A 21004-nucleotide genomic window follows, 5' to 3' on the forward strand; every position below is an offset into this window, starting at 1 on the left:
GCCAGTTCCCTTCTCCAGGGGATCTTCCCAACCCAGGGATCGCACCCAGGTCTCCCATACTGCAGGCAGATTCTTTACCAGCTGAGCCCCCAGGGCAGCCTTCCTGTCATGAGTGGGGCCCAACATCGCTCTGGGCCCTGGAGTCCCAGCTGTGTCCCAGGGCGAAGGGGCCACCTGGCCACGTGACGGGGGAGGGCAGCGGCCTTACCCTCCAGGAGCCATCTCTCCTCACGGATGCTCTGGCCTTCTGTTTCCTCCAACCTGAGGCCCACACAGTGGATGAGCCCTGGAGGCTCAAAGAGGTGCCTCCCGCCCTTCTAGGTCTCGTCCCAGAGGCTGGCCTTGCCTGTGGTGGTGTCAACCACCCAGATACGAGGTGCCTCTCTGTTACAAATGCTCTTTATTTCAGTGGAAAATTACAGCTCTGCCCTGCTTGTTGGAAGTGGTTTCTGAACAGAATGGCCAGACTATTCCAGGTCCCCAGAAACAAGGAACTGGTAGGAAGCTGAGGGGTATGGCTGCCAGTGGGCCAGGAGCCCAGCCTGGCGGGTGGTGGGGGATTAGTTCTGTGGGGCCAGAAGTTCTGGAAGAATATCCCGCAGGTGCGTCACGTGTCCCTGGAGGTGTTTCAGCCTAAGGGCCGTTGTACGTTTCAGGCTCTGCTGGGGAGTGGTGAGGTTGGAAGAGTTGGCACTACTGGTGTTGGGCGCGTTGATGATATTGGCGTATATTTGAATGGGGGCATTCAGCCGAAGTTCCGGTTTGATCCAGCTCATGGCCAAATAGTTCTAGAGAGAACGAGCAACAGTCAGCCTGAAGTAGCAGCCCAAAAACGCGCTCTCACATCATCCAAGAGGCATGGCACCTTCGCCCCTGCCCCCCAGGCTTGTCCCTCACCGGAGCCGAATAGATAAAGTTGAACAGCAGAAGCCCTATGAGCAGTATGATGGCGGTGGCTATGATTCTGAAGCGGTAGCGTCTCCAGACTACACGGATGAATTTCCCAATGGGCGACCGGAACCACATGAACAGGGTGTGGGTGCGTCTGTCCAGGAGCAGGGTTGGCAGAGAAGGGAAGAGGGCAGAGGGAACCTTTCAGGTCAAGTAACCCAGAGCAGAAGGGCTTTCAGTGGGAAAAAAGCTCTGCTTCTGCCCACCCCTCTCTCCCTGCAGCTGCACTCCCCTGGTTATAACTGAGCATTGAGTTGGAGTTGGGGGGTGGGTTAGGTATCCCTCTTTACTTCTCAGCCCCCTCCCCAGCACCACCCGACACAAACTGCCAGGCCCAGCAACTCAGCTTTCTGAACCAGGAAGACAGCCTCAGTGCCTTTACCCTGCGGGACCCTTACAAGGGAGGATGGAGTGTAGGGTATTGGTTGGGTTCTGACTGGCCTCGTCCTGCCGCCTTGATTAAGGCTTCCTTCTCTGTCAGTATCTCCAGGGTCATCTTCACTTTACCCTAGAAACCATGGGTTGTGGGGGCACTGAATTCAGACGGCAGGAACAAGAACCTGCCTCTTCCAGGGTTCAGAAGGGAAAAGGGGTTCAGCTCAGGCCCCTAGAAGTCTGTTAGAGCCAGCTTATGTGGCACGGTGGGCTTCCCAGGTGGCTCAGAGGTAAAGAATTCACCCGCCAAGGCAGGAGACTTGGGTGCAACCCCTGGGTCGGGAAGATCCTCTGAAGAAGGAAATGGCAACCCTCTCCAGTATTCTTGCTGGGAAATCCCATGGACAGAGGAGCCTGGTGGGCTGTAGTCCATGGGGTCGCAAACAGTTGGACAGGACTTAGCGACCAAACAGTGTGGCTCAGCAGTCAGCCCTGTAACCCAGGCAACAGGCACCTGCCCCAGCTCCTACCGACAAGCGCCATTTGCCACCATCGAGAACCTGGCAAGGCCACCAGCCAGCCACATTCTTCATCTTAAAGAGATTCGAGTGCTTGTGCTGGAGGAAGTGGGGCCACTTGGGGTCAGCCTCCAGCATCCTCACAGAGCACAGCCTGGAGTGCGGGGCCGGGAGGGGCATGTCCGACAAGTCCAGCTCCAGGACCCCTGAACCCAGAGAAAGGTGGTCAGTGAGAAGGCACTTCCCTGCCCCGTGGCTGCGGGCCCTGTGGCAGGGTCTCACCTAGAAAGTCATCCATGGAGATGATGTTGTTGTCCCAGACCTGGATGATGAGCCGGGCTGGGAACTTCGTCACCGTGGGGTCCAGGCTCCATATGTAGTCCTGGAGGGTGGCAGAGCGTGTGTTACCGGCCTGGCTCTTCTTGAGAGTTCACGGCCACTGAGCCGCTCACCACACAGCAGCGATGGCACAGCCGTGGAGGAGGACGAGTGGCAGGAGGGTTTCTACCCAAGGCCACATTCCAAGTGTCTCCGTGCAGCTTGCAGGCTCGGGGCGGGGTGTGGGGGGGTGGCGGGCGGGGGGAGGAGTGTCTCAGCCCCACCTCGGGCCTGTCGGCTGTGTGCTTGGTCCCTCAGTCGTGTCCCACTCTTTGCAACCCCATGCACTGCCCGCCAGGCTCCTCTGTCCATGAGATCCTCCAGGCAAGAATACTGGAGAGGTTTGCCATTTCCTCCTCCAGGGGATCTTCCCAACCCCAGGGATCGAACCTGTGTCTCCTGCATCAGCAGGAGGGTTCTTTACCACTGTGCCACCAGGGGAGCCTGGGCATGTTACCTTCTCACTCAAGACACACACGTGCTCTGCTGCCAGGTAGTCCAAGGTGAAGGTGAACCGCCAGTTGAAGATGCCCTCCCCCGTCACGGAGCGGTAGTGGATGTCCGTCTTCTGCATGTCCTTCTCCAGCCCGAATAGCCACCTGCGGCCAGAGTCCTCTCACCTGGGGTTCTCGGTCGATTGTCCCACCCCCTGAGCTGGAGGGCCGCCCAGCACACCCCGAGACCGGGAGCACCCCCACTCCCTGAGCTGGAGGGCTGGGGGGAGGGCCGCCCAGCACACCCTGAGACCAGGAGCACCCCCACTCCCTGAGCTGGAGGGCCGCCCAGCACACCCCGAGACCGGGAGCACCCCCACTCCCTGAGCTGGAGGGCCGCCCAGCACACCCCGAGACCAGGAGCACCCCGACTCCCTGAGCTGGAGGGCCGCCCAGCACACCCCGAGACCGGGAGCACCCCGATTCCCTGAGCTGGAGGGCCGCCCAGCACACCCCGAGACCGGGAGCACCCTGACTCCCTGAGCTGGAGGGCCGCCCAGCACACCCTGAGACCGGGAGCACCCCCACTCCCTGAGCTGGAGCCCAGGGGGGAGGGCCGCCCAGCACACCCCGAGACCGGGAGCACCCCCACTCCCTGAGCTGGAGCCCAGGGGGGAGGGCCGCCCAGCACACCCCGAGACCGGGAGCACCCCCAGGAATGACAGAACTAGGCACACCGGAGGCACCCTGTGCCCTCCCTCACCCTTTGACATAGATGTCGTTTATCCTGTCGTAACTTAAACTCTTTTCCTTCGGGTCCACGAGGGTGGTTTTCCAGATAACGCAGCGGAGCTCATACCTGCAGCCACGGTTGTCTGAAGCTTTGTGGAGGAATAGCTCCCCAACCGCAGCCTCAGCGAGGGAGCAGGCCTGGGGGGGCGCTGTGCTCTGTGCCCACCCAAGTCGGCCTGGGCTTGGGGGGCCGCACGAGGCGGCGGCGCCCTAGAGCCCCAGCAGAGGGAAATGTCACGTGACTCAGGGTTGGCGCCTGCTGGTGCCCCGCACACTGGCTGGGCCGCCCTGCCCGGTGTCACTCACCTTTTAGGTTTCCTGGGCCCAATGTTGACTGGGGGGCCGGGAGGCCCAAGCTTCTTGGGGAAGATGTCCACCCACATTTGCACCTTTCCCTAGAGTGGACAAGGATAAGCTGGGCTTGGCCACCCCCCCGCCCACGCCGCTACTCCCCACACTCGGCATGCTGGTCTGGCGGGGGTCCCCGTCCCAGGGTCTAGGCCTGCTGAGGCTGTGTTTCTAGCACTAAGCATTGGGGGATCTGGGAGGTCAATGGACTTCAGACAGGAAGTCGGCGCACCATGCACCAGCTTCCACTGTCTTTTTTTGGCGGGGAGAACACGCTGGTGGCGTGTGATGGCTGTGAAGCTGGGGGCTGTGGTGCCAGGGCATCACATGTCACTGGGGTCTGGAGGGGGGTGCCATTTAACGGGCCCTGCCTGACAGCCTCTCTGCACAGGGTTACGAATGGGACGGGGGCTGTGTTGATTAACCACCTAGTGGCCCTGAATAAGGGTAAGCTTGGTGATCTCCAGGTCATTTCATGTTAATGGAACCACATCCTAAGGATGTCAAGCTTTCACCACGCACAGAGGTCTAGGCAAGAAGGGGCAGAACCAGTGAGGAAAGAGGAGAGAAGAGAGCAAGAAAGCAGAGTCGCCAGTACTTCGGCCACCTGATGTGAAGCGCCGACTCATCGGAAAAGACCCTGATGCTGGGAAAGATTGAGGGCAGGAGGAGAAGGGGGCAACAGAGGGTGAGATGATTATACAGCATCACTGACTCAATGGACGTGAGCCGGAGCAAACTCCGGAAGATGGTGAAAGACAGGGAAGACTGGGTGCTGCACTCCATGGGGTCACAGAGTCGGACACGACTGGGCAACTGGACGACAGCAACAAAAAGAGCTGCCAGCGGTGAGAGTCCTTCAAACCACGTGACCTAGTTTTATTCTTCTGAAACCGGCCCCACTGAATGAGAAGACAAGTCCAGTGAGGGTGGTTTTAAAAAGCAATCAGCAGAGAAGTTTGTTACGCAGAACGTGCTGTCAGGTTGAGAGATGGGGAGAATGAGCTGAGCCGTTCTGGTGCCTGGAGGATGGGGGATCACTGGGGTGCCTGTGGGGATTTTTATTCCTTTTTTGGGGTTCCTTGCTGTGCAGAAAAAGCCTGCATTTCACAGCCAAGTCAGGGTTATGATGTCTGACCCTGGCGGGTGGGGCCCCCAAATGCTTCCACAGCAGACACAGGGCCTCGGTTTTTCATCAGCAGCTTTTCCAGCTCTGACTCTCCACTCTGCATGACATCACTGCAGCTTCTTATTAACACACCCAGAACACATTCGTCATCTTTGCAGTCACACCTGTGCATGCCTGGCCTTTCCTGCCCCTCTCATCCCAGATGGTGGGCCTTCCCGCCTCCCGCGCCCCTCAGTCTCATACCTGGTCAATGCCCGGCTGGCTGTCACTGTGCAGAGTGCGGGTCTCCACATGCTCGGGTACCAGCCCCTGGGTGTGCAGAAGGTACAGAGCCAGGCGCTCTTTCTTAGATCCCAGGAAGCGTGCTCTAGGGGGCTTGAGTTCTATATCAGAGGAGGTATCAGGAAGTCAGGGGCCTTCCCATGCCCCATGTGGGCCCCGCCTTCACGCTCAGCCTGGGAGGCGGACTTGGTTGTCCATTATAGGAGGGTAGGGGACCCTCCTGCCGATGCAGGTAGACAGGTGTGGGTTCAATCCCTGGGTTGGGAAGATCCCCTGGAACAGGAAATGGCAACTGACTCCATGCCTGGAGAACCCCATGGACAGAGGAGCCTGGCAGGCTGCAGTCCATAGGTCACACAGTCGGACACAACTGAAGCGATTTGGCATGTGTGCAGGGGACAGGGTGGGGGGCAATGCCCTCTGGCAACGCCTCCATGCTGAGCACCACTGGAGGCAGAGGCCTGGCCCTGCGCTTGCTGGCAGGTGTGTACGCTTCTCACCAAAGCTTTGCAGTTCGAATTTTTTCCCGTTGTAATAAACAGAGTCACCCTCAGGGCTGAAGAGAGGCGGCGGTAGTCCCTTTCGCTTGGCATGGTGCTCCAAGAGCAAGCTTGGGGGCATCTGATCCCGCCACCTGAAGGGCCCTGACCTGTGGGGAGACCCGAGTCCTGGAGAAGCCCTTGCTACCCGCTGCAGGCTGACCGGTGCTGGGAGTGGGCATGCAGATGGCTTTGGGCCCCAGCTCCCCGGCTTGGGATGCAGGTGTCTTCAAGGGGAGCTGTGGGTTCCCTCCTCCACCCTCACCTGCTCCCTTGCCCACCACCCACCACCCACCACTCCTCCACCCCTCCACCCCTGCCACAACTCAGGTCCTCACTGGCAATAGGATTTGGAGAGCCCACAACGAGCTCCAAAGCCAGACAGGAGTCGGTCCTCCAGGTCAATGACTGTGGTTCCAATCATATCATCAGGTGAGAATAGGTCGAAGTCATAGAGCTGGATCTCTAGGTCTTTCTCCAGGGGGATGGTGCAGCTCAGTTCAAACATCCTAGGGGGAGGGTGTTGGAGACACAGAGACCGAGGACCGTGTTTATCCACCTGCCTCCGTTTCTCCAGCATCCTGGCCCCATGTGCCTATGCGCCCCTCTATTTGGTCCCAGTGAATATAGAGAGCAGAGCCTGGCATGACTGTCCTCTGCCAATAACCAGCCCCCAGTCCTGGTGGGAGCAACTTTTTTTTTTTTTTGGCTGCTCTGGGTCTTAGTTGTGGCACGCAGGATCTTTAGCTGTGGTGTGAGAACTCTTAGTTGCAGCATGTGGGATCTAGTTCCCTGAGCCGGGTCAAACCTAGGCCCACTGCCTAGGGAGTGCAGAGTCTTAGCCACCGGACCACCAGGGAAATGCTGGGAGTAATTTTTGATAGGCCTGGGGTGCAGGACTCTGAGCTCCCTTCCAGGGCAGCGTGTTAGAGAGGGAGGGGAGAGCTGGGCTGCCCGTTGGTGCTGGTGCTTTGTCCATCCGTTGAACATGGTGCTAGGAACGCAGAAGCCAGAAGAAGAATGCTCTGCCTCCAGGACTGCTCCTGACTCACGGGGGATGAGAGCAGGGGCGTGGGACCCGGCGCACTGGGTGGCTCACACGCCAAAGATGGGGTCCAGAGTGTTGGGCTGGTACTTGTCCCGGTTGCCAAGCATCGTCTGTCCCAGTTTCAGGATCACGTAAGGGTCACACTGGGGTTCAGAGAGAAGGGAGGGGAGGACAGGAAAGAGGAATCAGCCCGGGTTGGTGAGGGAGCGCAGGAGTGGGTCAGAGAGGAGCCCCTTGTACAGAGGAGGCCTTTGGGAAGTCGGTAGTCTGGGCGTCAGCCTGAGGGAGCTCCGAGATGCTGCAGTGCAGAGTGAGGTGTAGGGGTGGGCAGGGCGGGGAGGCCCCGCGGCTCGGGGGTGCTGGTTACCAGGCCGTTGAGGTCTTGGGGCTGCAGGTGGAAGGCTCGCACCATGTACACCCGCACCAGGCACTGCTGGGGGAAGTCCTCTTTCTTAGGCCAAAGCGGGAACTGGCGAGGGGGCTTGGGAGCTTCCGGGTTCTCAGGAAAGGGGTAGACGCGGAACTGGCCCTGTGCGTGTGTCAGGGAGGGAAGGTCTTGGCCGCCAGCCTGGCAGCAGCGGCCTGGCTGTGCAACTCCCTCCAGGAGGGGCCCCGGGTCCCAGGTCAGAAGAGTGGATTGTGTTGAGAATAGCAGGACCTGAAACCCACAAGGACCGATGGGGGCAAGTGCTGCAGAGATGCTCAGCCAGGACCACGATGTTCAGGAGGGCTGATCAGGAAGGGCATTCAGAGGGGTGTTAATGCAGGAACTGAGCTCCCGGTTCTGCTGAAGGGAGCTCTCTTTCCACCCCCATCCACCCCTCCAGGTCCACACTTCTTTTCAAAAGCTTGAGCCTGAGCGGGGATTGAAAAGCCCTAGCCCTTCTTGCATCAGGGGAGGCAACCCTGAGTCTCTGCAGAGGTCAGTCTCTGCCCCCCACTCCCAAGACTGTCAAGCCCTCCATGCCCGTCCTCACAATGAACATATAGAACCAGGGCTCCTATCAGAGTGTTCCCCCAGGCGGAAGGGGCCCAGGGTGATGGGTGCAGCCACGCAGGGCAGGACACACACCTTGAACTCCCCTACCACAGGGCTGTCCAGCCTGGGCCGTTCCTGGTAGAGTTTGAAGGTCTGGCAGAAGTCCTGCAAGCCTTGGAAGGCTGGCACAGCCTCCAGCTCACAGTCATACACCTGTGGGAGGGCACGGAGGACCCCGCTGGTGGGGGCAGCCGGCCAGGGCCCGGCCAGAGGGGACCATTCCTAGGATGGGGCGGGTGGAGGGACCCCTGGGGTCAGCACAGCTGCTGCCAGTGGGAGCGCTGGTTCCTGAAAGAGTGTGGCCAGGGGTCGTGTGGTCCAGAATCTTGTGAAAATGGTGCGGGAACACCGCCTGCTGCCCCTCTCCCCGTCTCCACCAGCTTGGCCGTTCCCTGAGGCCTCGGTACCCGTGTGCTGGCCTCCCCCCGGCCTCTCCCCATCCCTCGGCGGTCCTCGCTCTCAGGGGCCTGCGAACCTTCAGGGTGTGATAGTCTTTGTACTTGTACTTCAAGGTCTGGGGAGCGTCTCCCGTGGCCCAGAACAGCTTGCTCCACCAGTCTACTTCCTGGTCATATTCGTCCTGGCAGGGAGAGGGGGCATTTTGGCCCTGGGGAAGGGGCACGATGGCTTCCTCTGCCCCCACCCCTCCCTGAGCTGCCCAGGGTTGTTGCTTTTTTCCCGAGGCTGAGCCTCCATCACCTCAGCTTTGCTGGACTTGAACCAGAACTTCTCACAGAGGTAACCTAGGAGCTGAAAAATGGCTGCACATGAGCAGAGCAAGGCCCAGCTGCCCATCGCCTCCCACTGCCCAGGGGAGAACGGGCTCGAGGTCATGGCTCCCTTCCCATTCACAGAGGCCTCTTCGTTCAGGGGTCCTCAGACACAGGATGGGGGCCGAGAAGGAGGGGAAGGTTTGTTCTAGGTTCTCGTTGTTCGCAGCCCAGATTGAGCTCCGGAAGGCTCAGAAGCGGGCCTTAAGCCCCACCCCAGGCGCCTGGATCTGAATCTGCATTTGTTCAGGATGTCCCGAGGATTCCTGTGCATTCAAAGTCGACAGGTGCTGCTCCGGGGCAGCAGTTCTGAAGTTCGGAAACTCTGGAGTCACTTGAGGTGGGGTGAGGGATGAAAGTGTTCGTCACTCAGTCGTGTCCTGCTCTTTGTGACCCCATGGACTGTGGCCCGCCAGGCTCCTCTGTCCGTGGAATTCTCCAGGCAAGAATACTGGAGTGAGTAGCCACTCCAGGGGATCTTCTCCAGGGGATCTTCCCCACCCAGGGGTCAAACCCAGATCTCCTACATGGCAGGATTTTTAACCATCTGAACCACCATGGAAGCCCTTGAAAAAAAGAAAGAGATTGATGCCACCTGGGTCCTACCCCCAGCAATTGGTTGGTAGTCTGGCCATCTGGGCTTTTTAAAATTCTTGAGCAATTCTAATGTGCAGCCCAGGTTGAGAATCGCTGTCCTTGAGTTTCCTCAAGTAGGCCTCACCCAGGAGGCACAGACATCAGAGCTCTGTTTAATCCACCCCCCCTCAGGCACAAGGGCCATTTCCTGAAATCGCACAGGGCCTCCGGCCCTTCACTCACCTCCTGGTACCTTTTCACCGACAGCGCTGCGTGGAGAAAGCGCAGTCGTGAGTTTCGGGAGAAGGGACGAGGGGGAGGAGGAGGGGCACCCCTGTGGGTGAGGCCGGGGGAGGGGCAGGGAGAGAGGGTCATACTTGGGGGCCGCGGAGGCACGTAGTCCTCGGCCCAGGGGTCACAGAAGTAGGGCTGCAGAGAGTGAACGTTGGCCTGACCCACCACGGTCTCCTGGCCGAAGTCCTGATTGTCCACCACCTTCAGCACCAGGGGCAGCACAAAGGTCTCCTCCGTAGGCATGTACTGCAGCCCCCAGACAGGCCAGGGCGTGAGGCTTCCCACGCGCAGGGCACTGTCCCAGCCCTCGCCCAGGGCGTCCTTACCAGCGTGAGGAGGAGGGCGGACTGGGCGAAGTTGGGATTGGTCTGGAAGTCCCTGATGGGCTCCGTCTGCAGGCGCTCCTCCCAGCACTCCACCAGGAGCCGGGGCGAGCGCGCCTGTTTCATGTTGCGAAGGCCCCAGACCAGCATCTGGCGGGATGGAGAGCAGGTGGGGACGGGCACAGGAGGCGCCTCTGCTTCGGGGGCCCGGCCTGGGTGGGGGCCTGCAGGGCCAGGGCACGAGGCTGGGTGCTGGAGAGTGACGGTGCACCCGGGGCCCCTCTCCTGTGAGGAGGAGTGCTGGCGCCCAGGCCCGGCACTGTCCTCTCTCCTCCTTCCTCCCTTGCTGCCCGTCTGGCCTCTAATCATTTCTCTGGGGGGTGAGTTCCTGACGCTGGCTGCCTCCCAGGCCTACAGCAGCTGGTGTGGCCCCCGGGCTCCTAGGCATGGCTGTGCCCTCTAGCTCATGGCTGACTTGGGCCCCACAGAACTCCGTGGCCAGTCAGCGGGATAGTGCCCTGAGAACTCGCTCTCAGTGGACCCACACAGGGCACCCCACGAGTGGTCCACACCCTCCTCACAGAGCTGCCTCGGGGCAGCATGGGACCACCCACCGGGCCTGACTCAGGCTGTGGTGCTGGGAAGACCTGGCCATTGTCCACTCTCGGCCGGGTCTGCTGCGGGCACGTGGGTTCTGACATGGGGCCTTCCCTGCTACTCTCAGAAGAGGTGAGAATCGTCCTGGCATTTGGAGTCTGGCAGGGCCGGGCCTAAGCTCTGCTGCTGCCACTGAGCCCTGGCATCGCTGTGCGTGGCTGTGTTATTTCTCAGAGCCTGAATTTCCTTCTTTGGAAGGCAGTAGTCCCTAATTTTTGCTCAGGGGCCACGTGAGGCTCACACACAGTAGGTAATGAATGCTGAAGCCCTTGGTCTACGACCTGCTGGGTGCCAAGCAGTCGCGTCCGACTCTTTGCGGCCCCCCGGACGGTAGCCCACCAGGCTCCTCTGTCCGTGAGATTCTCCAGGCAAGAATACTGGCGTGGGTTGCCCTTTCCTTCTCCAGAGGATCTTCCCCACCCGGGGATGAACCCGTGTCTCTTACATCTCCCGTATTAGCCGGCGGGTTCTTTACCACTAGCGCTACCTCATGATATTTTGCTGCTGCAGAGATTTGCATTAAAATACTGCAAAATATTCAGAGCTTCTGCCCTTCACGTCTCTCCTGTCTCCCTGTGTCTCTCACAGGGTATCTTCTCGGGGTCCAAGCTTTGGATCAGGTCGGCAGAAGGCACAAGAGGGTCAGCAGAGAGTGCTCCGCAACGCTCAGCTGCTCTGGGGACAGCTTGTGCCCCACCCGCCCGCCTGCCCCGCTCCACACTTGGTCACCTCAATAGCCATTTTCCGGAGCGTGGGCTGGATGCTCTTGGGGAGGATGTAGATGCCGTTCTTCCAGGGCACACTTAACATGGGCAGCTGCTGTCTGAGGCTCTGAAGGGATGAGGCAGGGGAGCAGGGACCATAAGGCCCCACTGGTCTGGTCCTATTGTGCCCCTCCCCAACTCAAGCAGGACCCTGAGAGCGCTTAGCTGAGGCAGCCCTGGAGCCCTTTGGGCAGAAGCTAGTGGTGGAGTCATGGAGAGGCTGGGCAGGTCGGCACCACCCAGCCCAGTGGTGTCTAAGCCAGGGCCCCCCAGGGCTTTCTTGAGGGACTGGGCTTGGGGGCTGCCGGTTGTGGGACCCCATGGCAGAGGAGCGGGGCAGGGTTGGGGTGCTAAGCACCCCACCTCCCAGCTGGTCCCCTCTTCTAGCACCTCAGTCTCAAGGATCAGCTCACAGGACGCCAAGATTTCACCCTCTTCATCCTCCAGCCCTTTTACAAGGGGGTGCCACCTCATGGGGGGCAGGATCCGGTCTTGGGCGTCCAGCCAGACCACCGGGTGCCACATGCTCCGTCCCCACAGTGTCTCACTGCCCTGGAGGGAAGAGGGAAGTCACAGAACCTGGGGGCCAGGCTGGCAGCATTCCGGCTCCTCCCGGGATTCCGACGACGCCAGGGTCAGGGCTGGCATTTATGTTCTCAGGAAGTGCTCGGCGAATCAGCCTCACTGAGCACTTTCTGAATATTCTCCTCTACAGGAATGCCTCCTCGCAGGAATTCCCCGGTGGCCCTGTGGCTAGGACTCCTCACTCTCACTGCAAGGGGCACGAATTCCATCCCTGGCCAGAGCACCAAGATCCCTTCATGCCACGTGCATGCATACACGCTGGCGCTCAGTCATGTCCGACTCTTTCAACCCCACGGACTACAGCCCGCCAGGCTCCTCTGTCCATGGGATTCTCCAGGCAAGAAGACTGGAGTGCCTTGCCACGCCTTCCTCCTCCAGGGGATCTTCCCCACCCAGGGATCGAACCAGTATCTCTTATGTCTCCTGCACTGGCAGGCGGGTTCTTTACCACTGGCCACACCTGGGAAGCCCCAATCATGCTGCACAAAGAAGCAGATAGAATAAGACGAGTAAAATACAGTCTCCTCAGAGCTCTGCCCAGCCCAGCCCGCCTCACCTGGGGGTCCCGCTGCCACAATTCCAACACCACGCATGGCGGGCTGTCTCTGGTGTCCTGAGGGCTCTCGTACAAAAGGAGGTGCTGAAAGATGAGCGTCTGGGCCCATGTGGGGGCTGCAGAGCTCTTCAGGGTTTGGGTGCACTGGCTGTGGTTCAAGAAGACCAGCCTGATGAAGGGCCCTGGGGGCAGAAGTTGAGGAGGTGGTGCCTTGGAGCTACTGAGTGAAGCCCTCCTCTCTTCCGACTGGCACCATCGGACCCAGAGCCCAGGGAGGCTCGGGCCCGCCAGCCGCAGCCATTCCAGCTCCCTCAGAAGGCCACCTCAGCGTTAGGTGCAGAGCCCGTGGGCTGGTAGCCACAGGCCACTTTAAACGGTCATGGCTGGGGTCCAGGCGTCACAGACTCAGAGCGCCCAGTGGCTTCTCTGGAGGGGTTCTGGGGGCCAGGCTACATGTATGCGGCTGCTCTTCCTCATTATCAGCAAGTGGCCTTGGCATCAGGGGACAACACAAGGCCCTTTGGAAGAGGGTGGTGGTAGTTTAGCTACTCAGTGGTGTCTGACTCTGTGATCCCATGGACTATGTAGCCCGCCAGGCTCCTATGTCCATGGGATTCTCTAGGCAGGAGTACTGGAGTGGGTAGCCGTTTCCTCCTCCAGGAGATCTTCCCCAGCCAGGGATCAAACCTGCGTCTCTTGAATCTTCTGCACTCCAGGTGCATTTTTTTTACTGCTGAGCTACCAGGGAAGCCCTCTCGATGTTCCCAATGGACACAGTTCCCAGCGGGCACCCACTGCCCTGGCTAGACCCCGTTCAGCACTCTGGCCCCTGACAAAGATGGCCACTGCCAGCCCAGGGCACCTGAAATCTCCATGTGGGGCTGGGAATTGCCAAATCTCATCCCCACCTGTCATCTGTCCCATGCAAGGGACAAGTGGGGCCCAAGCCTGTTGCCCTCTATCTGGCCTGCGTGTCTCCCCCTCCCCCACCTTCTTCAAGGCCCAGCTAAGTGGTCTCCTCCGGGTGAAGCCTCCCCTTCTTGATCTCACGGTGTTGGGGACACACAGACCACGCCCATCCTGTGTCCCCTCTTCTCGTGTCTTTTCCGCAAACCAGGGTCATGAGCTGCTGGGGGCAGGGGTCTGCGTGTTTGTCGTCCCCTTCCTTGCCATCCTTTGTACTGCTGAGGGGTCAGATGGGGGGGCCCTGAGAGGCTGGCGGAGAAGGGGTGCCCTTGCCTACCCTGGAATGTCTGGACGCGGCCGGCCATCAGGTCCCGGGCCTGGTAGATGTAGCAGAAGAGCTGGTAGTAGTGGGGCTCTGGGGGAGAGAGGGGCCATGTCTGCACCTGCCTTCAGGCCCCCCCCCCAGGCCCCCTGCTCCCTGCCCTCAGGCACCGGGGGCCTCTGGGGCCGCCCAGGCAGACTCTCGCTGCACGCTCACTGTTGAAGACGCAGTAGATGAAAGGCAGGCTGGGCGTCTGGGTGATCCCTGGGGGCGCCCTCCGAGAACTCATGACTCTGTCCAGCCTCCGTGTGGACGACACCATGTCCACCTCCCTCCTCGCCTGCTCTTTCATATCTGTGCTCTGTGCCCGGGACAGACTCCCTGAGGCGCTTGGGTGCCTTTCTTGTCGCCTCCAGCCCAGGCCCAGGTCACCCTTCTCCCCAGCCAAAGCCCGGGCATGTCCCCTCCACCACCCCAGAGCAGTCACTGCATCTAGCCACATGAGGACCCTCGGGCTGCCTGCCGCACCAGGTGTGCCCTGGCTCTGGAGGCAGGGTTGCGGGGGGGGAGACCCCTGGACCACTGGGGCTTTACCAAGGATCCCTCCAGGAGGAATATGGGTGCAATGCCCTTGACCTTGTTGGGGGCCAGCCTGCGGTGCCAGCAGCGGCGGCGGAAGCGGCTCTGGGGCTCAGGGTTCAGGTGGAACTTGGAGCCGAAGACACCGTACTCCCAGCCTGCCTCGTCCTCAGCCAGGCCAGGGTGGTGCTGCAAGGAGAGTAGAGGCTCCCTCTCACCCAGCGTGGGTGTGGGAGTGGGTGGGCCCCCCTCCCACCCTGTGGTCCCAGCGGTCACTGTCTGGAGGCCCCTCACCAGCTGCAGGAAGGAGAGGGTCTCCTGTTCGTGGCTCAGCTGCCCGTGGTCCCGGTAGCGCACTCGTGCCCAGCGCCGGCGCCGGCGTGAGTAGTAGGTCTTTTCCACCGAGTTCCAGACCTTGGGCAGCCCCGAGGGCGGGATGCCCACGCCATACTCCCACCCTGCGGGGCCAGGACACGGCCCGTGGGTGCCCAGGCGCCACGGGCTCAGGGGCTTGGATGGGCCTGAGACACAGGACCTGGGAAGGGCAGGCCAAGGGGGCAGTGCAGTCCCTCAGGTCCAGGTCTGTCTGGCCACAGGGAAAGGTGTGGTCACCCAGCAACCCCCAGTGGCCCAAGCCCAGCAGCCCGTCTGACAGATGAGGAAGGTGAGCTCGCCGATGTCCCGGGACGCGCACACATCACCCAGTTCATAAGTAGCAGAGCCTGCATCCTGAGCCCTGGTCTTCCGACTCCTAGCCCATTCATTTGTCCTTCCCTGGGGCCACTAGGGTGAACCAAGCTCTGGACTTGACCTCAGCTCATGTGCCCAGGAGGCATTCAGCACATGGGCTTCCCAGATGGAGGTAGTGGTAAAGAATTCGCCTGCCAAAGCAGGTTAGACAGAAGACACTCGAGTTCAATCCCTGTCCTGGGAAGATCCCCTGGAGGCGTGGCAACCAACTGCAGGATTCTTGCCTGGAGAATCCCCACGGACAGAGGAGCCTGGCAGCCCATGGGGTTGCAAAGCATCAGACACGACTGAAGTGGCTTAGCACACATGCACACACCTGTCCTAAAGCTGGGGCCCATGTCTGTGGCAAGTAGGGAGGCCCCACTCTCTGAAGGCTGGGGACCCCAGGGACACAGGCCCACTCCACCCGAGAGCTTGGCGGTTTTCAGCTCCAGGCCCTTCCGCCCTCAGCATCCAGAGGACTGACCCTCATTGTCCACTGCATGGTTCAGCTCCACAGCCCAGGTTTGCTTCACATGCCAGCCTTGGGGGCACTCCACAATCTCCCGGGCCTCCACGGGCTCTCCATTCTGTGGGCAGACAGACAGGGCGGGCCTACGGCAGCCGTCGTGGCCTCCCACCCCAGGAGCAGACAGTGCTTGTTGCGTCTAGTGCCATCTGTGTGTTCACTTTTATGGGTTTGCCTTTCTGAACTATACATGTATTTTTAAAAGGAAACTTTATATAAGCACTATCAGTTTTATATAAACTTTATAGAACCACTCAACACAAATAGGAAATAACCATATGTATGACTATGAAAGTAAAATAGCATGACTGAATCTCAGGTGGATGCTGCTACCTGCCCACACTCAAGCCAGCTCTGCCCATGTGCAGAGGAGACCAGCCTATGAGACGTGAGTTAACCTCGCTGCCCAGTCAGGAGTACGTCAAGGCTGTATATTGTCACCCTGTTTATTTAACTTATATGCAGAGTACATCATGCAAAATACCAGGCTGGATGAAGCACAAGCTGGAATCAAGATTGCCGGGAGAAACAATAATCCCAGATATGCAGATGACACCATCCTTATGGCAGAAAGCACAAAAGGAACTAAAGAGCCTCTTGATGAAAGTGAAAGAAGAGAGTGAAAAAACTGGCTTAAAACTCAACATTCAGAAAACTAAGATCCAACAGATGGGAAAGCAATGGGAACAGTGACAGACTTTATTTACTCTATTTTTATCCAGATGACTGCAGCCATGAAATTGAACGACGCTTGCTCCCTGGAAGAAAAGTTATGACCAACCTAGACAGCAGACCAAAAAGCAGAGACATTACTTTGCCAACAAAGGTCCGTCTAGTCGAGGCTGTGGTTTTCCCAGTGGTCTTGTATGGATGTGAGGGTTGGACTACAAAGAAAGCTGAGCACTGAAGAATTGATGCTTTTGAACTGTGGTGTTGGAGAAGACTCTTGAGAGTCCCTTGGACTGCAAGGAGATCCAACCAGTCCATCCTAAAGGAGATCAGTCCTGAATATTCATTGGAAGGACTGACACTGAAGCTGAAACTCCAATACTTTGGCCACCTAATGCGAAAGAACTGATTCCTTGGAAAAGACCCTGATGCTGGGAAAGATTGAAGGTGGAAGGAGAAGGGGATGACAGAGGATGAGATGATCGGATGACATCACCGACTCAATGGACATGAGTTTGAGCAAGCTCTGGGAGTTGCTGATGGACAGGGAAGGCTGGCCTGCTGTAGCTCATGGGGTCACAAAGAGTCGGACACGACTGAGCAACTGAACTGAACTGATCCAGTCAGCAGCCACCAGCCTCCATGTGTGTGTGCTCAGCTGTGCAGTTGTGTTGGACTCTTTGCAACCCTATAGACTGAAACCCACCAGGCTCCTCCATCAGTGGGATTCTCCAGGCAAGAACTCTGGAGTGGGTTGCCATTTCCTCCTCCAAGCGATCTTCCGAACCCAGGGATTGAACTTGTGTCTCCTGCATTGACAGGTGGATTCTTTACCACAGAGCCACCTGAGAAGCCCACCAGCCTCCTGGGGCTCCTTCTATGTAAGTTCACTAAAATGAAACAAAATTTGGGAATTCCCTCGTGGTCCAATGGTTAAAACTCTGAGTTTCTACTGCCGGAGGCCCAGGTTTGATCCTTGGCCACAGAACTAAGATCCCACAAGCTGTGCAGTGTGGCCAAATAGAAAAGAAATAAAATTTAAAGTTCAGTTCCTCACTCTCACAAGGGTCACATTTCAGGCACTCAGTAGCCACATGTGGACAGTGGTGATCCAGAACATTTCTAGCATCACAGAAAGTTCTCTTGGACTCACAGTCTTAGAAAGTGAACTTATGGTTGCTAAGGGAGAAGGGATAGTTAGGGAGCTTGGCATGGACACGTACACACCGCTGAACTGAAAACGGATGATCGACAAGGACCTACTGGCTAGCACAGGGAAATCTGCTTAACATTATGTGCCAGCTGGATGGGAGGGGAGTTTGGGGGAGAACAGATATATGTATGTGTATGGCTGAGTTACTTTGCTGTCCATCTGAAACTCACAACATTGTTAATTGGCTTTACTGCAATAAAAAATAAAAAGTTCAAAAAAAAAAAAAAAAGTTATCTCAGGCAGTGTTGGTTTAGAGCAGCCCCAGAGTCTCCCATTCTGGGTTAAAGCACTGCCTTTGCACGGGGGACGGAGATACCCTGTCGTTCTTCCCTCCCACTTAGGGCACCTCTTCCTGCCACCTTGGGATACAAACCCCATCAGTGCTCACCAGGGTCCCACTAATCCAGTGCTCCCAGCTTCCAAGAACCCGCCCCCACTAGGAGCATGAATTGTCCGCCATGCCCCCTGCTCACCACATCCGTGTTGGGGATGGCGGCAGGCACCCAGGCCCCCATTGCATCCCGGCGCTGGTTCTCATACACCTCCTCCAGCACCTGGCTCTTGTTGATGTCCGTGTCCAGGAGCAGCCTGGAGGTGGCGAGACCCCAAGTTCCCAGCACACCTCCCTGAGCTTACGGACCTCTGGGGTCCTCCTTTGCTGGCCAAACACTGCCACACCTGGCAGCAGCACCTGCTCTGGGCAAGGCTGGGCAGCGGGGCCTAGCGTGCAGGGAAGGGGGTGGGCAGGGCCCCGGGACCAGGCTCCAGTGGCTGCATGCCTGCCTCCCTGAGTTGGGGCCTACTGCCCCTCCTGGGTAAGATGAAGTGCCAGTGCCAAGGCTGCCTGTCCAGGGGCATGCAGGCTCCAGCCCCACACCCCAGCCTCACCTCCTCTGAGGCTCCACTGTCCATGGACCGTCCCAGTGCCATCCATGGGGCTCTTTGAAATCTTCCTTGGGAAGGGCCTTGTGCCCCAAGACATCCGAGAAGTTGGGGCAGTGTTGCAGGAACTGTTGTCCCCACTGGCCCTTAAACTTGGCCTGGTTCTCGTACTGGGAGAGGGGAAAACGCCAGCGCCTACAGCCCCCTCCTCATACCCGGCACCTGCCCAAAGCCCCCTACACTAGGCTGTACGCGCCTCCTAGAAACATGAAGCCGGGCAAGAAAGGGCATGGGACCTTGCCACGAATCAAGTGCTCATGCTCAGGCCCCTTTCAGCCACACTCTCCCATTTCACAGGCGATGAGGCTGAGGCTCAGAGGTCACCTCTACCCCAGGTGGCTCAGCTATGGAGGAGTGGAGTGGGTGGATGCCTGCGTTAGAGCCTGCTGGTTGCCTGCCACGTGACCTGTCCTCCCCACGTCACTGGGGAACCCCATCCTGCTCCACCACTGCCACTGGGTCTGGAACTTTCTTCCACATTCCCCTGAGGGACACTGAGCCCCTGCTCCCTGTACTCATCCTAACCCCCGTCTGTCTCAGCCCCTCCAAGTCCTGCCGTCTCTCCATCCACAGCATGCAACATAGGATCCATGAAAACAGGTTTTAACTCAGTTAAGTCTGAAGTGTTAGTTGCTCAGTCGTGTCTGACTCTGCGAGCCATGGACTGTAGCCTGCCAACCTCCTCTGTCCATGGAACTCTCCAGGCAAGAATACTGGAGTGGGTAGCCTTCTGCAGGGGATCTTCCTGACCCAGGGACTGAAGCCAGGTCTCCTACATTGCAGGCAGATTCTTTACCACTGAGCCACCTGGGAAGTCTGAAACTCAAAACTTATTTCCCCTCTACTCTCAGGACCTTCTCGTGAGCCACGTCCTCCCCTTCTGATTGTAAAGCAAAACCTCTGGCCAGCTGCTCGCCCACCCCCCTGGATTTACGGTTCTGAGGGAAGCTACCCCGTTTCCAGTTCCTCTGTTTCAGAACTGCCCCTCCCCAGCTGAGGTGGGTAGGGGTCCCAGGCTGTCATGTTAATGATGGACAAGGACGCTGCAAGCCGTCTGAGCCTTACTCCCCTCATGTGCCCTGAGCTAACTGGGAGAAATTCCCCATAAGCCTCCATCCCTGTGAAAGTGACCAGCCCCAGGGGACCACTCAGTTGCCCTCCTGTTACCAAGACCATCGCTTGTCAACAAGGGACTCCTTTAGTCACTTCCCTCTAGCTCCTTTTACGGTTCTCAGATTCTGCCAGCGAACCTTCCTCCACCTTCGGAGTTGGGCAGGTGCCACGTCACACCCCCACCAGCCCCCGCCGCACCCCCACTCACCGTCTCTGCATACACGACCACTTCGCCCTGGCGGAGCAGCTCCAGGTCCCTGCTGTCAGTTACGTTGCCCAGCCACATGCAGACCCGGAGCTGGCCGGGGAGGGTGTCCTTCTCTCCTTCTCCCTCTGGGTACTGAGCCAGAGGCAGGTCAGCAAGCGCAGGAGTTCGGTCCCCCCGGGGGCAGGGGCATGGGTTAGGGAGGGGCACACACACCTGCCCCTTCACCCTAAGCCCCGGGAGCAGGGGCTTCACACTGAGCTGGGTGACGGGCATAACAGAGGCAGGAGTGTGGAGTGTGGAGGGGCCACTGGGGAGGCTGGGAGTGCCCGAGGGAGTGGCGGCGCTGATGGCGACACTGGCAGTGGCACCTGCTGTGTGATGTGCCAGGCTCTGTGCTGAGCACCAGGTGTCACGTATGCTCAGTGCGCACACACCACTACAAAGTGGGCACCTTCATCACAGGCCCATTTCACAGAGGAGCAGGCTGAGGCCAGACACGGCTGGCCCCAACTCACACAAGCCAGTGAGCCACAGAACCAGGATTCAAGTCTCAGTGTTCTTGTAAGAAAAGAAGGACTCAGCTGGGCACCGTTGGGACGGAGCCTTCCATGACGGCGGGAAGGGCAATGCGGAGCCAGGGAGTCTCTGAGAGGGAGGCAGGGTCTCCCACCTGCCTCCCCGGGGGCAGGAGGGAGAAGGCTGGAAGTTAGGACTGTCTTTAGGACTGGAGACTCGCGTTCAGTCAGCCTTATTTATGGATTGTATCTGATAGGAAGGGCTGGAGCCCAAACCTTAAAGGCACTAAATATGTAGAGCAAAACCTCTGGCCAGCTGCTCGCCCACCCCCCTGGGTTTACGGTTCTGAGGGAAACTACCCCGTTTCCAGTTCCTCTGTTTCCATGGACTGCAGCACGCCAGGACTGTAGATAGCAGCCAATCATGGACCAGGGGAGAGCGGACAGGGACAGGACCAAGTGAGGCTTGAGGACGATGGAGGGGACAAACTTGAGGAACATTTGTGATGGGCATGGACTTGGCATCGGCTACATGCCGATGGCCCCAGGCTCCCGCCTCCCTTTGTTTAAACCCCATTTCTCCTGGTAAAGGGCCCGGCAGAGAGGAAATGGGCATGCCCTCCAGAGGCTCATGGGGGCTCCCTGGGGTGGGGCTGGGGGGCTCAGGGCTTCTCCCTTGGGGTGTCCTGGGCCCTCTCCTCCCCTGAGGACCCCTGACCTCCCCACCTGCAGGAATAGGGTCTGTGTCTTCCCACAGAACCTGCCGGAATGCTGGGCCCCATCTGGGGAAAACAGGACGCTGTGGGCGGGCACCTGAGCGTAGGCCACCCGCTGCTCCCGGGACATCAGCCAGATCATCACGTCTGGGAGGTTCATCTGTGGCTGCGGGCGCGAGAGCGTCAGGCCCGCCTGAGGAGCCAG

General features: G+C 59.0%; 1 protein-coding gene across 1 annotated transcript in view; it reads right to left on the bottom strand.

The window, feature by feature from the left end:
* Positions 1 to 381: 381 nt before the first annotated feature.
* Positions 382 to 21004, bottom strand: part of FER1L5 (fer-1 like family member 5) — a 53965-nt gene continuing 33342 nt past the window's right edge. The window contains exons 23-53 of the mRNA XM_042247289.1: positions 20810 to 20965; positions 19569 to 19700; positions 18194 to 18357; positions 17779 to 17893; positions 15382 to 15484; positions 14460 to 14623; positions 14115 to 14354; positions 13803 to 13947; positions 13602 to 13679; positions 12359 to 12540; positions 11608 to 11769; positions 11183 to 11284; positions 9800 to 9946; positions 9557 to 9719; positions 9423 to 9448; positions 8533 to 8583; positions 8309 to 8413; positions 7867 to 7986; positions 7162 to 7323; positions 6846 to 6937; positions 6085 to 6255; positions 5708 to 5856; positions 5169 to 5308; positions 3755 to 3843; positions 3420 to 3515; positions 2680 to 2821; positions 2127 to 2226; positions 1857 to 2050; positions 1350 to 1459; positions 898 to 1045; positions 382 to 788 (exon numbers count right to left, since the gene is read on the bottom strand). Coding sequence (XP_042103223.1) covers positions 561 to 788; positions 898 to 1045; positions 1350 to 1459; positions 1857 to 2050; positions 2127 to 2226; positions 2680 to 2821; positions 3420 to 3515; positions 3755 to 3843; positions 5169 to 5308; positions 5708 to 5856; positions 6085 to 6255; positions 6846 to 6937; positions 7162 to 7323; positions 7867 to 7986; positions 8309 to 8413; positions 8533 to 8583; positions 9423 to 9448; positions 9557 to 9719; positions 9800 to 9946; positions 11183 to 11284; positions 11608 to 11769; positions 12359 to 12540; positions 13602 to 13679; positions 13803 to 13947; positions 14115 to 14354; positions 14460 to 14623; positions 15382 to 15484; positions 17779 to 17893; positions 18194 to 18357; positions 19569 to 19700; positions 20810 to 20965 — 4176 coding nt within the window. The 3' untranslated portion in view covers positions 382 to 560. The remainder of the gene's footprint in view (positions 789 to 897; positions 1046 to 1349; positions 1460 to 1856; positions 2051 to 2126; positions 2227 to 2679; positions 2822 to 3419; positions 3516 to 3754; positions 3844 to 5168; positions 5309 to 5707; positions 5857 to 6084; positions 6256 to 6845; positions 6938 to 7161; positions 7324 to 7866; positions 7987 to 8308; positions 8414 to 8532; positions 8584 to 9422; positions 9449 to 9556; positions 9720 to 9799; positions 9947 to 11182; positions 11285 to 11607; positions 11770 to 12358; positions 12541 to 13601; positions 13680 to 13802; positions 13948 to 14114; positions 14355 to 14459; positions 14624 to 15381; positions 15485 to 17778; positions 17894 to 18193; positions 18358 to 19568; positions 19701 to 20809; positions 20966 to 21004) is intronic.

The sequence above is a fragment of the Ovis aries genome, chromosome 3, assembly GCF_016772045.2.
Source record: "Ovis aries strain OAR_USU_Benz2616 breed Rambouillet chromosome 3, ARS-UI_Ramb_v3.0, whole genome shotgun sequence".
In the NCBI taxonomy this organism is placed as follows: domain Eukaryota; kingdom Metazoa; phylum Chordata; class Mammalia; order Artiodactyla; family Bovidae; genus Ovis; species Ovis aries.